The 17,033-nt window shown below is 40.1% G+C and overlaps 1 protein-coding gene across 1 annotated transcript; it reads right to left on the bottom strand.

Moving 5' to 3' along the window:
• Window positions 1-2,593: 2,593 nt before the first annotated feature.
• Window positions 2,594-8,693, bottom strand: LOC124271881 (Parkinson disease protein 7 homolog). Its single transcript, XM_046707049.1, has 5 exons — window positions 8,521-8,693; window positions 5,865-6,026; window positions 5,389-5,458; window positions 4,201-4,284; window positions 2,594-3,127 (listed from the first exon to the last, which is right to left on the bottom strand). Exons 1-5 carry the CDS (start codon window positions 8,602-8,604, stop codon window positions 2,967-2,969), a joined length of 561 nt encoding a protein of 186 aa, XP_046563005.1. The 5' UTR covers window positions 8,605-8,693; the 3' UTR covers window positions 2,594-2,966.
• Window positions 8,694-17,033: the final 8,340 nt, after the last annotated feature.

Below are 17,033 nucleotides of genomic sequence, written 5' to 3'. Positions count from 1 at the left end.
TATCCCCCCTTGTTATGTTTGGATCTTATGTTTGGTTATCGTCTCCTGTGTCTGCCACACACCATGTGTGTATGTACAGCTCAACTTTTGATAGGGATAATCAGACATGTCATATTATTACTCGCCCATGGGAGATACTGCAGTGTAATATCTTTACAGCAATAGTACACTAGTGTAATACTGCTAGACGTATGACATCATAATGGTTTACAGTTATGATGTCACAATGCTAATACCAATGTCACAATGGTATTAGATCTTGCTTGACTCACAGAAAGCTGAGAGTCATCATACTGTAGGCAGTCTCTATCAATTTATGTCGGAGAATAATATACAGAATACTAAACCCACTTCCGTGAAATACCCTTTTTATTAAACTCGTGAAAGATTTGGTATCAAACCAGATCATTAACTTGTTTAATAAAAATGGTTTTAAATGGAAGGTCATTTAGCATTGTCTATATATTTAAATATACACTTGACACCTATAAATGTGATTTAGTGTTGCTTATCATGGTAAGATAAATATATCCCGATCAAAAGTGGAGTGGTATGTATTAGTAATTGTATATTGTTGCAGGAGACAATTGTTAAAGTAGAATTCCCCCGAGTGATATGATTCTATGGCACAGTGACTATTTTCAGATTGTTTGAAGAACCTTGAGATGTTATACTTACAAGATATGAGATCATGTAGAGATGATGATGAAAAATACTTGAGAAACATGGCGTTGTGTGTTCTGTGATGATGATATTGGGTAGATGCGCATGGCATCGATACTGGCGGATACATGCATGCATTGAAAAGAATTGATACTAGTGTTAAACAGTGTGTGAAATAGCCACTAGCCTGTGGCTAGTAAAAATCCAGTCGGGGCCAGTAAATCTCCACAGTCATTGGTCCGACTGGCAAGTGAAATTTCATGGGGGTCACTTTGTAAATATATCACTCTCTCCAACTTTCTTAAGTTAAAATACACTTTTAAATCATGCAAGATTATGGCCTGAAATGTTCATCATCAGCTTAATGATGACACCCGTGTCATGCAGACAGTATCTTATTCTCATCTATTTTTTTATTCGGGCTAGTAAATTGTTTTATGGGATAGTAACTTTCAGGCATAGCTTGCCTGACTGGCAAGCAAAATTTTGAAACTATTTCGCACACTGTGTTGAAGTGATGGATATGTGCATGCACTGAAGAGTATTGGTACTGGTCTACAAGTGATGGATGGATACATGCATGCACTGAAGAGTATTGATACTGGTCTATATGATACTGGTCTACATGATACTGGTCTATATGATCATGTTTAACACCTACACACCAAGGTGACCCTTCAATAACGACACAGTATATGAAACAAGTTTACCAGCAGGGTACGTTGTCATACAAAGAGCCAAGGCTGATGTTGCATCTGATATCATTTGTTAACTCAATGAATCGCACCAGTTCCACCTGGTTGGATTGTCTGGTCCAGACTGCCATCATATAGCTGGAATATTGCTGAGTGTGCTGGGCTTCCATGGATGTCAATTCTGTCTGGAAACCCAACAAGGAATATGATGCAGAGGTACAAAACATCACAGTGAATGACTGCAAAATTCACTTTCACAAACATTCAGGCTGGTAAATGGTGAATACCGAACTATTTTTCCCCACATCACTACATTGAAGGAAGTGAAGACAAACAAGGCGTATGAATACAATATATGTATTTACTTACAAATGTACACCGGGAATCAAAACAGCACAATCAGTAATACAAACATGATAATCAAACTGTCAGCTGGATGACTAAAATAACGTAAAACAAACATGGCAATAATCATCATTTCTGACATGTTGCAATACAGAAAATGTCTGTCCATGGCGCAAATCAAAATATAAACTGACTTTTAGATAATATACTTGAGTACTTAAGTGGATCATTGAGTTGTACGCCAAATAACAAACCAAGTCTTTAACAGCTTGTTTCTCTGTAAATCAGGAAATTAGTGCGCGTGTCCCTTGTTTGTGTAAAGTACAATTGTTCTGGACATATTGTCAGGTGTGGTCTACAACACAGGTCATTTACATTCTAAGATTGCACTGAACTGTACACCTGGGACCTGGCCTGAACCATCTATTTTGAATATGGATGGGTGTGTGTGTGTGTGAGTGAGTTGAGTTTTGAGTTTTATGCCGCACTAAGCAATATTCCAGCTATATGGCGGTGGTCTGTAAATAATCCAGGGATCAACAGCAAGAGCATCGATCTACGCAATTGGGAACTGATGACACGTGTCAACCAAGTCAGCAAGCCTGACAACGCAATCCGTTATTCGCCTCTTACTACAAGCATGGGTTACTGAAGACCAAATCTAACCCGGATCTTCACAGGTGCATTTGAATATGGATCATCTTAATTGCCTGCTCTTCATTTCATGAATTTTGAAGTAGAGTTTGTAAAGATATTCCCTCCAACTGCACTAACCAGACACAATATCATGGATGTCCGAGTGATTACTGTCTCGGGTAAATAGTTTTAAAATTTCACAGGTACGGCTACAAAATGTATCCGTATCATTACACAATTTTGGCCAGGGGTTGACACTCGCATTATTTTGATGACACAATATAAAATTCATGATTTACAGGATACAGAATAGGTGCAAAAGCTTGGGATCAGTTTCTCCTTGATCTCATTGAAAATTAATATATAATAATAACAAAACAAATTTTACAGAGACAGGCTTAATCAAAACAGAAGTTGCCCTGAAACAGTATGGACTACAACATTCCACTATTCCAGACAACAGTTTTCTCTCTACAGATTTTTCAACTCAGTGTTAAAGTCATACCACTAAACAATCCCTGCAACAAAATGGCAGCCCTGTACTTACGATACAGTTCCAAACTCAAATCAAATGAAGTTCACTGTCAGTACTTCAGAGGTTTGTATACACAATGTTCCACATCCAACCTACACTTTGACCAACATTGGAGGCACCAGGGACTGAGCCTTCTCAGCTCCCTGGAGTGCCTCCACTATCTTCAGGCCAAACTCAAAGCAAGTTCCAGGGCCTCGGCTGGTGATCAGCTTGCCGTCCTGGACAACTCGGTCCTCTGAATACTTGTAGTCACCTGGAGAAGGAGAGAAGTGTGTTAGATTTGGTTTCAAAGAGTATTTCAGCTATATTGAAAACCATAAGTCACTGTGTTCTTTAATCTGATTGGTTGAAAAATGTGATCAAATGGTATTCAATTCCCGAAAATTCGCTACGTATTGATACATACAAACATCGCTCATACCATTGTATTGTTACGTCGTCAGCTGTGATGACGTCAATCAAATCATATTGTGATGTAAAGTCCGAATGACCTCGCAAATGAGCAGTTCCAGATGCTACCATGGGAGACAGCTGAAACGGCTGGCTGATGACTGCTGTACCCGTGTCAATGAGTGCAGACACAAAAACATGTGTGGACCTTTTGGTTTTCTTTTGTGTTTACAGCGTCAACAAACATCATGTCTTGGCCAATTTCCGGGTGTTATTAGGTATTTGAAGCACGGGAATATTTCATTTGAAACCTCCAAATGAATTCCTGTGCTTCAAATACTCAATAACACCCGGAAATTGGCCAACACATGATGTTTATCTCCTAATTAACACGTTAACCACTAGGTTACCATAGTTACCACAGAAAACCAAAAATCCCTGGAAACACTCTTTTAACTGTATGTTATGTTAAGATTCAAAATTTTTCACCTTGGTGGTAAAGAAATAAATCTGATAGGGTCAAGAATCTACACATCCTCCAGTCAATTTCGGCAGTCAAATGCAACCAAGGATCAACTGACATGACCTTCTATAGAGAGCTTCAGTGTCATGACCATTGATCATGGCCTCTCATCTCAATATGGAGAATTACTCAAAGTAATGGATGGTCATCTACCCTGCCCTGCCTCACAAAGCAACAAACATGATAACTTCAAATCAGGATTTAAACACATGGTCAGTTTCTTGCATGAAATGGGAAATACTTTAAAGCACCTTCACAACTGGGCCACCTGTGGCCCCTTTAGTAGCCTAACAAAATGAATACATAAAGAAAGGAATGTGATAAAAGTCTAAAATTTATAATTGTAGCATTTGTGCATCACCAAATAAACACAAATGTCTAAAAACACAAATGTCTAAATGTACGTAGCTCACCTTCCTTAATCTGGTCTGCAACTCCAGGATGTGAGGTCACAGTCTTCCCCTTACCGATGCCATGTGCCTTCAGCTCGGTTGGCGCTGGGGGAAAAAGGGAAATAACTCTGCATGATGGCTATCCTAGACAAATCATGAAAAGTACAACACACACATACCGATACACATATATACCTTTTCTAAATTCAAAATACTGATCAACTCTGTATTTTATCAAATATGTCACAACACTATTACTACAAGGAACAGACATATGCCAACAAAATACTCCATTGCAGGATTTAGACACAGCCATCAGTCACAAAATCCTCAGATGAGTGACTGGATGGTTTACTTGTATTATCATGATTATACCAGGACACTGCACATCCTACCATGAATACTTATTCAATTCTGACTGCTTATAGGTTTTAAATGATAATGACACACCACTGATTGAGGTTTTAAATGATGACACACCTCTGACTGAGGTTTTAAATGATAATGACACACCTCTGATTGAGGTTTTAAATGATAATGACACACCTATGACTGAGGTTTTAATGATAATGACACACCTCTGATTGAGGTTTTTAATGATAATGACACACGCTCTGACTGAGGTTTTAAATGATAATGACACACCTCTGATTGAGATTTTTAATGATAATGACACACCTCTGATTGAGATTTTTAATGATAATGACACACCTCTGATTGTGGTTTTTAATGATGACACACCTCTGATTGAGGTTTTTAATGACAATGACAAGCCTCTGATTGAGGTTTTAAATGATAATGACACACCTATGACTGAGGTTTTTAATGATAATGACACACCTCTGATTGAGGTTTTAAATGATGATGAATATGACACCCTCTGATTGATTGAGGTTTTAATGACAATAATGACATAATGACACACTGACTGAGGTTTTTAATGATAATGACACACCTCTGATTGAGGTTTTTAATGACAATGACACGCCTCTGATTGAGGTTTTAAATGATAATGACACACCTATGACTGAGGTTTTAAATGATAATGACACACCTCTGAGGTTTTTAATGATAATGACATGCCTCTGATTGAGGTTTTAAATGATAATGACATGCCTCTGACTGAAACAAGTGGTTTGAAGCCCACATCAATGATTCACGTAACATGACTAGATATATAGATGTACATCTACAGTCAGTCAGACCTACCTGCACATACAGCTGCCACCAATGCATCCCGCTCTTCCTGTTCCTTGAGCAGTTTCCCTACAGCGGCAGACTGACATACACAAAGATCTTAAACTCATCAAATAGTTATAATACTTGTTAGATAGATTTTAAACTTGCTACATCAATGTAAGATTTGCTACATAAATTTTCAATTCACCAAATAGTTTTAATACTAAGTGAGTGAGTGAATGAGAGTGAGTGGGTGAGTGTGGTTTTATATGGCTTTTAACAGTATTCCAGCAATATCACAGTGGGGGACACAAGAAATGGGCTTCACACATTGTACCCATGCTGGGAATCGAACCCAGTTCTTCAGCATGATGAGTGAACGCTTTTACCATTAGGCTACCCCACCACCCCAATCTACTGCCCCAATCTACCCGTACTAAGAATTCTCTTGTGACAGGCATGGACTCCTGGAGACTTTTGTGACACAAATCTCACGCTAAGTTTACCTCACGAAGATTCTTGGCACCTGTACCGCCTCCTGGCAAAACAATGACATCATATGGCGCCGACTTCAAAGCATCATCAAGACTCTTGTCCGGCACGACCTTGACCTGACGACTACACAACACAGGGTCGGTGCCAGTCAGTCCAGCTAATGTCACATCAATCTGAAATAAGGGAGGGTATGACTGTTGTCCCATGTTAAATGCTCTCTCAGAGTTGGGTACATTTCATGAAATAGTGGAACACACAATTTGTTCTTCTAGATAAAGACACCAGTCTTAGTAAACTTAGGCTCAGTATTATTTGTTACACTGCTATACTGAGTCTAACAAACCCTAGTAGAAGGTCACGTAAGCTAACCTTTGAACGACCTATGACCGTCCAATCAAACGCAAGACGGTCAAACGGATTTAATCCATCAGACAACGACTAATACTTAAGGTTCAGCGGGACTTATAGTTCCCTTTCAAAATCACCCGTGACTAGTTTAATCTTTTCAATTCTTACAGAATTCATTTTGAACTTCTGTGTGAAGTGGTTTTTTTATTTTGTCTTCACTGGTCGTTGACACTGATATCTTAACAAATGAACATCTGCATAAAACACAGATATTTGACCAGCAGTATATAAGCTTAGGGGTTTCTGATGACATGGTTACTATTAGCTTATATTTCTGCAAGATGACATCTTGAATGTTGACAAAAACGCTATTTTCAGCCACTGTTTACTCACTGTTGTGAATAATGGCATCCTCCAATGTGTATCACCCGGAAGAGATTGTGTGGAAAATAGCATTTGGAATCATTCGTGTGCAAATGTTTTCGAGGTGAAAGTTTAAACAGTATGTATGAATGTTAACTTTCGCTATAAGCTGTTATCTGATTGGTCAATTGAAAAGATTAGCTGACTCGACCTTCTACTAAGGTTCGTTAGACTCAGTATAGCAGTGTAAAGAATAATACTGAGCCTAAGTTTACCTAGACTGATAAAGAAACAAAACTTTGAGACTGTTACCTTCTTACTATGCATCAGATATTCAACTTGGCAGTGTCACCTTACATATTTAAACATGACATTTCTCCAAGATATTTTTATGGATTAAACTTCTTTTTTATTTCCCTCACGACGTTTCAGGACCATTCCAGGTCCCTTCATCAGGTGAACTGACAGTTGAGACTATGACGTCGTCACTATGATCAGTTAACCTGATGAAGGGACCTGGAATGGTCCCGAAACGTTGTGAGGGAAATAAAAAAAAAGTCTAATCCATAAAAATATCTTGGACATCTATGTACAACTTCTAAATGCCACTGAAAGACATTTCTCTTTTCACATTTTATTCATTCACTTTTCAAACACATGTCATTATTCCAGTCAGAGTAAAAAATGACCTTCCAAAGATTAATCTTTGCATTGTAGCAAAACTGGGAAACATAGGATGGCAAAACCTGTAATGAATTTTGCGTAAACAATCTAATGGTGTATTTTTTTCTAAATTGAGAAGCCAAAAGTGCTAATATGAAATAAGCATATCTTAAAAGAAACAGGACTCTATTTCTAATGGAACTGTGGATATCAAATGTAGATATTGAGCAAATGTACCTGTAGAAACATTTATCCCTAATGGCTACCGAACAGTTATCGCCATATTTTAGCGGTATTTACAAAATTACTCCGCCGTTCCTTACATTAATGAAACAATATTAATCATGATACTTAATAAGCTATTCACCGATGTGTCCTGCCTGATCACTGTCGTCGATCATGTTTTTATAACGCGGCGGAAGGGAATCATGGCAGTATAAGTAGATGTTTTCTCACCACTAACTGTAACATTTATCACCATTTAGAATTTCTCATGCCATTCCTGAAATAATATATATATATTTATATCATTCAGTAACCTCGAATAATTGATTGTGTGACTATTTGAGTGTTTCTATTACAGTTGATTGATAGGAAATGAAACAATGAATGACTTGTGAACTTGAATTTGCTATTATATAGGTTGTGGGACATCCCCTCGACTAAGTTAAAATTTATTTATAGGGTTCATTACTTTATCTTTAATATTTCTCTTATGTTACTTACCGTGAAGAATTTTCTTTTGCTGTCTTTTATTGTTGTCAAATACCGTGGGGAAAAATACCAGAATTGTAATTGACCGGAACTGCGCACGTGTTATACTGATTTATTGGCGATAACTTTTGCTAGCCAGTAACCCTAACCTAACCCTGTTTTGGCAGGGCATGGGTTTTGAGATATTGTCATATATAGGCTACAGGTTTACAATATCAATATGCAACTTGAATATGAAAGACAGTTGGACATGTAAGTTTGGAAGTTGCTCAAAATTATTATTTGAAGATATATGCTTCAATTACTAAAATTCCAAATTAGACACTGAAATGGCCCCTAAATGATTTTGGATGATAATATGACGAAAGAAAAAAATAAAATTTTACAAATGGTAGGTTTAATAACTGTCGAACACATTGTCAGTTTTTCCTTGAACCCTATGCACATACATACAGATTTATTTCAAGACAGACACCCGTTTTATTTCAACGCATCCCTGTACGTCAGTCTCAGCCCTATATTGACGTTTAAAGTTAGGCTTCATTTCACAAGAAAACACATCATGACAGTCAATATTACCCCGCCCCTGCGCAAGACATCTACTGTGATGACAGTCTCCATCTCTTCTGCCCCTTCGGCTAACAGTACAATAGCTGACGGCATCTTTGTGGAGTTGCAATTGACGTTTAGATATGACGTTTACGGTCTTTCGTTCGCGTTTCTATAAACCGGAAGTGTGGTTGATTTGTAGCGTATGTGGAGAGAAAACGGTTTTCCCAACAACTATGTATAAATTTCCATTAGAGAATCAGACGTCTGATGGTGGAAACGAAACATATTAGAAACGGCCCCAAACAGTGACAAAATGATGATGATTTTATGGAGAAGCATGTACAGTGTGGATGGCCCCTAAAATTTATGTACAAAATAAGTAACCCCCTGCATGTCATGTACAAAAATCTGCGACCCTCCCTTCCCATAATTTCTTAGTATAATTTTAAACACAATTTTATGTACAAAACTGTCCTCTTTCATTTTGGAAAAATCCATCAGTTTTCAAACTTGTCCAGCTCTTAAGCATCCAATATGTTAAACAACTAACCTGGGTATATTTCTATTGAAGTCTTCAAAGTTAAGACTAAATTAATTGTAAAATGTGTTTGTATATTCCAACTCCTTCAGAATGAGGACAAACTAACCACCCTGTTTGTACTGAAGACATGTTTTCACCCACCAAGGGATATAGAGAATTGAGTCTCCCTGGGGAAGCTATTTCGTCATTGTGACCAACTGAGATGTAGAATTAGTACAATACTGTACCAGTTCATTAATACGAAATGTTACTCTTATATTCACAAGAGAAGAAACTGAATTGGTTTCTAAGTGGCAGGCACGAGGACTGAATGATCACGGCATAAAACGTCCAGGTCACGTGATCAACATGGTGCAACAATGGGATGACAAAAGCTAATAAACAAAATGTAATTAAACTAGAATAGAAAAATCAAAGAAACAACAACAATACATTGTACATAGTTTATTGTTACGCATCACACGCTTATCATATATTATAAAGATGATGATGACGACGACGAATTCTCTGAACATAATTGCTCAAGACACTTTTTGTGTCGATCCTCATTTGAATATTTTTGAATTTTTAGCATCATAGACTATGAGTTATTTCTGAAGTAAAAAATGTAAGTGTATTTTAATGCGTAAAGTATTACTTCTGTGCAATTTGGTTTCATAAATGAAAACTCTAGACTGTATTCGCAGTCGTTTGGCATGTAGTATCAGAATATTGGTGTTGTAGTACGCGAGTAAATTTGCATAAATAATCTCAAACCATAGCGTTTTATATTAACCAACCATTAAGGAAATTTATTTCACACGCACCAAATTAACGACGCTCTCAACATCACAAATCCAACACATATTAGTATAATAACTTTGTTTTGAGAAAGCTATTTTCTGCGACAAAAAATACGTCTCTATGCATAACTGTTTACAGTTTCTAGGTTCGAGAGTAAAACTGTTTGGTTGTCACGATGGCAATGAATGACATGCGTGTTGATCTCAACTTGATGGAGGGAGATATATCTTCTAAATAAATGGACGCTGGGAGGCGATGAATTATAAAGGATGGGTCGGACAAAACAATAGATAATTAATCAGCGGAAAGAAGGAAGCTAAACCGCAACCTAGCTCGCTTGGATTCACTGCACCGTGCGGGCACCTGCTAAATATACACGCCCTCAACTGCAAGGGATCACAACTATCGGCATTGCTGTGAAGGAACTTGCCGAAAATGAAAGCATTTTTAAAAGGAGGCGAGGGCATGTTATGCCCGATGGGACCTAAAGTGACAACCATAGGAAGAGAAGGATGTGATATTATAATTCAGGTGTGTTCATCATGGATACAAGATGTCACAGTGTGGAAACGATTCGTGTATAATTGACACATTCTTGTGTAAACATGTACAACTTGTCTGGCAAATTGATCATTATGTATCTTTCATACAACAATGTGTGAGAGATAGTTATAATTTTGACCACTTATAATCCAAGTCACAATTTTGATACAGTGTTGAAACATTATTTCATAAATGTGTCGTGATTATTGATGATACGTTATTTAACTCATGTATCTAACTTGTGTAGCCCCCCTGACAGTAAGATACAGCTGTACGGCTTTGATTATGTGAAATTGATCATAGTGACCCGGTAAACAAACATAAACTTGAAGGGTGGAGAGAGTTTTCAAGGTAAAACTAATATGATATACTTTATCAGTTGCTGGCGTATGTATCACTTTATTGATTAAGTTTAAACAGTGTCATTAATATCAAACAATTTATATGGCACTTTAATCAGCTGATACTTAATGCACACAGTGCTTAAACACACATTTAGTATTGAAATTCTGCACTTATTTGAATTGCTTATTCAATCAAATAATTTAAATTGATTCATCATTTACAATGAGCATATCATGGTACTGCTTGTACATAGAGTATTTTTTAATTTCTCTATCTGTCATCTGTCAAAATAATTGTCTGCCACCAAGGGACAATGTGATCAAAATCTAATATATTCCAATGTCATGGTCATCTATGAGGGGCGGTGTGGTAGCCTAGTGGTTAAAGCGTTGGCTCGTCGCGCCGAAGACCCAGGTTCGAATCCCAACATGGGTACAATGTGTGAAGCCCATTTCTGGTGTGCCCGGGCGTGATGTTGGTGGAATATTGCCAAAAGCAGCTTAAAACCAAATTCAGTCAGTCATCTATGATTGCATATTTTTCATAATTCTGTTGTCATTGGGTGACAGAGCCTCTTATGCTAGTTTCATGTGACTTGAAGACAATTTGGCATTATCTGATTATTCAAGATCAATATGAAGTATTTTCTTTTGCAATCATGTGATATACATTTTTAAAAATTATTTTATTTAGTTACATACGTGTATACTTTGTATATGTATAAGTATGGAATACTGCTAGTTAAACATTATTTTCACAATTATTTTACTTTCATTTATCAAGGATTACTGCATCTTTGTCATTGTTCAAAAGCAAAAGCTTTTAATATATAGTATTTAACAGCTGGCAGCAAGGAGTCAACAGTCAAAGTATAATACAGTTTTATGTCAAACTATACATACAAATAACTGCTTGAGAGAGGGTCTTGCATGTCTGCCTACCGGTGGACACAGATTTCAGCTGGTAGAAAAAATGCATCTACAAGTGTTTTTATCAAAGTGATAAAACAAAATTGGGTCTTCTTCTAAGGCCTGTGCCGGAATGTTGGAAGCCCCGTGCAGGGATGTTGGGGTAGCCTTGTGGTTCAAGCGTTCCCTTGTCACACCAAAGACCCATGTTCGATCCCCTACATGGGTACAATGTGTGAAGCCCATTTCTGGTGTGCCTGGACGTGATATTGCTGGAATATTGCTAAAAGCGGCGCAAAACCATACTCTCTAACTCGCTCACTCTAACTCCTGTGAAATTTACCATGCAGTGTGGCTTCCATGAACAGTTCCAAATTCTAGTCATGGTTCAAGTCCAAGATTAAACTTGATTATGTTTCTTGGTCTGCCGGGGCAGTGGGGTAGCCTAATGGTTAAAGCGTTGGCTCGTCACGCCGAAGACCTTGGTTCGAATCCCCACATGGGTACAATGTGTTAAGCCCATTTCTGGTGTCCCCCGCCGTGATGTTGCTGGAAAATGGCTAAAAGCGGCGTAAAACCAAACTCAGTCAGTCAGTCTTGGTCTGTCAGCACCAAACTTAGAAACCAGCGCTTTTGGTTCACAGTTATAACAACTACAGTAACACACTGTTGTGTTGAACTTTGAGGTGTAAAAACTTTGGTCCCTGCATGTCCTTTAGTCATCATTAGGGGGTTGTGTCAAACCTCAGATAAGGGGTGGTGGGGTAGCCTAGTGATTAAGGTGTTCGCTCATCATTCCGAAGACCCAGGTTCGATTTCCCACATGGGGACAATTCCGGTGTCCCCTGCTGTTGTATTGCTGGAATATTGCTAAAAGCGGTGTAAATCTAAACTCACTCACTCACTCTGATAACTCAAAGTATTTACTTATGTCTCCTCACATTCTACACAACACTCACTCACTCTACTCAACAGTGTTTGTGTTTTAGCTTACAATTAGATATGTTGTGACTGAATTATTGTACACATTGGCAACCTCCATCGATTCCAACCATTATTCTCTGCTCTGACACAACATTCTCATATCCCCAGATGCCTGGAGTGGACGCTTATTTTCCTTATCCTGACTCATGCTCTTTGCTTGTCTTCTTCTTCTGCTAACATAGTGGAACACTTGTATCTCCTTATTTGAAGCCCCTTCAAAATAAAAATCACTAATTGGTACTCACCACGAAGTTGCTCCCTTTGTCCCCTGGCGGAAAAAGGTGTCGCCACCCTCTGGCCATGTGCTTCACTCTCCTCCTTCTTCGCCCAGTGAGCAGGATGTGAGAGCCTTGTGTCTCCTTACACACATATCCTTTGATAATCTCTTAGTTTTACCTCTCATAGGTTACTATAGAGGTATAGCTAGTATCCTTTACTATTTGTATTGATTAATTATCGTGATTTCTACTGTTTATTCACGTATTCGTGATTGTTCAGCTAGCTTTACGCTCATGAAAATCTGTACGATTTGTAGATTACGCTTTTCTGCCTCCGATCCACATGTAATATGCCCTAGTTGTTCTACTGCGGTAGCTTAATTCACGCTTGCAGTTACTGCATTAATTTATCTCATTCTGCATTTAATAAATATCATCTTTATGCGCTTTAAGACGCATGCAGATAGATCACGCAAACAAGGGCAAAACATGGCAGAGAGTCCAGATATTCCTTCCAGTCAGCTGCTAGCGATCGACCCTCTCCGCCTGGTGTTCTGCTAGAGACCCCCGCGCAGAGGAACGTGGGACGAGTCCGCTACTCAAGAAACGACCGCCTCCCCAGACATCCCGCCATTGCAGACTAAGTCTAAGAGGGCCTCATCGCCGCCTCAACGCAGATTGAGGACACCCAGGGCAGCAGACTTCCAAAGGGAAATCTACGAAGACAGCAAGAACTTTCTCAGCCGAGATCGCTCCAGCAGCAGAGTTGGGCCTCTACGATGATCAGCCGATAATCATCCCCGACTTACGCAGAAGAAGCGACCGTGTCAGCGACTGTGACTTCTGCAGAGATCTCCATGCAGCCTGATGCTCTACACCGACGCCAGACGCCATTGATGTGAACCCCATCGCAGAAAAGACGCCGACGACTTCGCCACAGATCATCCCAGAAGACATGATGCGCAGATTATGAACATCATGGAGGACCACTACAAACCGCGCTAGCAGGGTCCGAAGCCTTCGCTGAAGGCTCCAACGTGACAGCACCCCAGAGGCACCCCCGCCAACGAAGCAGCCAAGACGATGTCACCTTCGCTGGGAAGTCCCGCACCACCTTGACGGCGGACCTAGATGTACAGCTCTTCGCTAAGGCCTTCGCTAAGGCGGAGAGATCATCACCATCTTCGATTTCATCTCTAGATATGGACTCAGACCATCAGACATCACGGAAGCCTTCGCTAAGGTCATATCATCGATCCCCGACCGACGCAATGAAGCTTCGCGGCGGCATTCGCTAAGGACATATGATTCCAGATCTTCATCGCCTAGAAGAACATCGAGGGACTGCCGAAGAGCTTCGCTATCAACATTCACCTCACAAGTCTCCGAAGATCATCCCATAGACGATCTCCACTCCGCTCATCACCAGGTCGATCACCCATCAGATCTCCACATAGAGCGGCGACAAGTCAACTAGATCGCCACAAACCTCATCAGATATACAGACAGCTACACGCAGTCCCGGCGAGCATCTACAATTTATTAATGATGATGGTTTTGAGGATGATGGAGGAATCATATTTTCTGATGCAGAGATACGGTATTGATGGTCAATAACCTAGATCTCACATCACCATCTAAAAGTGGCAATACAGCTCAGACGATTTGATGAAGGAAGATGATCCAGATGCAATCACTCTACCCCGATCGACCTCGATTAAGCAGCAGTGCCACAGAATCTAGATGCAGCTTTCCAGAAAGCTACGAAAGTTCAGATACCACATCTACCCAACTTTCAAGCCAAGAAGTTCTCCACGATAACATGGACTCCTTCTACAAGGCCCAGGACATCGATGAGAACTATAAGATCATCAGCCATGTAAAGAACAAGATTTACAAGATGGATGATCGCAAGTTGGCTCATATAGAAACCATGACGAGACGTGATGTTCTTTGGGTTAAATAGATCTAGGACGATCAATGAGACTCTTATTACTAGATTCCGGATTCCACGACGGAAGATGATAGAATGATTTATTCTGCCTTACTTATGCAAAAGAAAGATCAGCAGTTTTAACGGATCATCTTACATCTGTTTCAGCAGCATTGACCTTAGCTCGTCAGTCAAGGCCTCCTCGCCTCCTGTAATTGGGGAGAACTTTACAGCCCCACTTTATACAGCCCCGGGTCGTCGACAACATCCATCTTTGACGGAGAAATCGACAAGGTCGCCAAGGAAGTCTCTAAGGATTCCAGGGAAGTCCTTATGATTAGATCGATGGACACACTAGCCAGCGCCATTCGGCCAGACTTCACAAAGATACTCAGGCAGATCTAAGTTCACGGGCCTACAAAGAGCAAGAGACAGGAAGATAGCCAGCTCTAGAGGTAAGATTCTTTTCGTCACCATATGGCAACTATAGAGGAGGATCAGGAAGAGGCAGGACACCCAGAGGTTCCCGCAATTATAGACGCTGAAACACAGGTTCGAACGACTGGAGTCTTCCACCCCCAGCCGCTCCAGTACAACCAGCTCAAGTGGGTGGACGCCCAACTACACTGGGAAAACTGGGGAATACTGCAAGATCCTTACGCCTCCAACATTATTCAACACGGATTTCAGATCCCTCTACAGGACAAGCCTCCGCTGACAATCAAACCCCCAAGTTCGATTTACAAGCTTAACAACTACCAAAGATAAAAGAGGCTGTCTCATCACTCCTATCCAAACAGGCCATAGAAGTAATAGATCAAGCAAACGCCGAACCAGGTTTCTACTCCCCAGTTTTCCTAGTTCCCAAGAAAACTCCACGGAGAAATACAGACTCATCTACAACATGAGCTTTTTCAACAAGAACTATCTACGCAAAACCAATCGGGTTTCGCGATGATACATTTACCTCAGTTACGCCAGATGATTCGGCCCTATGGACTACATGGGCAGCATAGATCTACAGGATGCCTACTTGCACATCCCCATTCATCCCGATTCCAGGAAATACCTACGATTTACTCTAGAAGGGCTACATTACCAGTGGAAAGTACTTCCATTCGAATATCATCAGCCCCTGGCTATTCAATGAGGATAACGAAACCGATTATCAAATTTCTACATCGCCAAGGGCTACGAGTGCGCTTTACCTCGACGACGGGATACAAGTAGATCAAGATCCACTGCGCCTCAAAACTACAGTTAAATTACATCATAAAGCTACTAACACAACTAGGTTGGTTAGTAAACTTACGCAAGTCGGACCTAGTACCATCGCAAGACCTACAGTTCCTAGGTATTCGATTCATCACAAATCGCAACCGTATTATGGTACCAGAAGACCGCTGGCTCAAGATACAACAGACCATTCCACCAGCTCTACTCTCTCGCTACCACTCGCGACAATGGCAGAGCCTACTAGGTCTTCACATCAGCCCAAGACATGACTGTCACAGGCAGATTACAGTTACGCCCCTACAGGTCTCATCAACGACATCTCAACGATGTACAACCATTCAGTCTACCAAACATCTCAGACCACATCTACTATGGTGGACCAAGAAATCGAATGTCTGCGAAGGGATTTGTTTAGCAGAGCAGGAATACAAAACCCATCTGTATGTAGACGCTGCATTACCCAAGGTTGGGGAGCTCATCTCACCAACCACACGATATCAGGGTTATGGAATCAGCAAGAATGCAAACTCCATATAAACAGTCTAGAAATGAAAGCTGTAATCAACGCCATTCTACATTGGAGCACATTTCTACAAAATGCTACTTAATGATCCATACAGACAATTCGACAGTGGCGCTCTACATAAACAAGCAAGGCTCAACGAGATCGATGAACCTTTTGAACCTAAGCTTTCAACTGTTCGATTTAATACAAGATCTAAATCTACATGTCAGAGCAGTGCACATTCCCGAGCCAGAAATATACTAGCAGACGCCTCTCGGCCTCATCTACCATCACCGACAGAGTGGATGATCAACCGGGAAATTTTGCACAGATAATCAAGCAATTAGGAGCCGCTAATAGACCTATTCGCCACGCCGATTCAACAATCAGCTACCGACATTCGTGGTCACCAGTCCCAGACCCCAAGCTTGGGCAACGGACGCCTAAGTCTATCATGGAAGGCCTCACGCGCACGCTGCTTCACCAGCCAGCAATAATACCTCAAGTATTACAGAAAATCAGACAAACACAGAGCCTACAACTC

Source organism: Haliotis rubra, unplaced genomic scaffold, assembly GCF_003918875.1.
Source record: "Haliotis rubra isolate DU_JTF1 unplaced genomic scaffold, ASM391887v1 Scf164, whole genome shotgun sequence".
Lineage (NCBI taxonomy): Eukaryota > Metazoa > Mollusca > Gastropoda > Lepetellida > Haliotidae > Haliotis > Haliotis rubra.
The sequence above is the reverse complement of the archived record's forward strand: the minus strand, read 5'-3'. Positions and strand labels throughout refer to the sequence as shown.

What these genes read in the sequence shown, in the direction of transcription:
- LOC124271881 (XM_046707049.1), bottom strand. Translation starts at nt 8,604, where the DNA reads ATGCCGTCAGCTATTGTACTGTTAGCCGAAGGGGCAGAAGAGATGGAG. An exon ending in GGTGGCAGCTGTATGTGCAG is followed by an intron (nt 4,285 to 5,388) that starts GTAGGTCTGACT and finishes TTTTTCCCCCAG; the next exon opens with CGCCAACCGAGCTGAAGGCA. An exon ending in TGCAGACCAGATTAAGGAAG is followed by an intron (nt 3,128 to 4,200) that starts GTGAGCTACGTA and finishes CTCCTTCTCCAG; the next exon opens with GTGACTACAAGTATTCAGAG.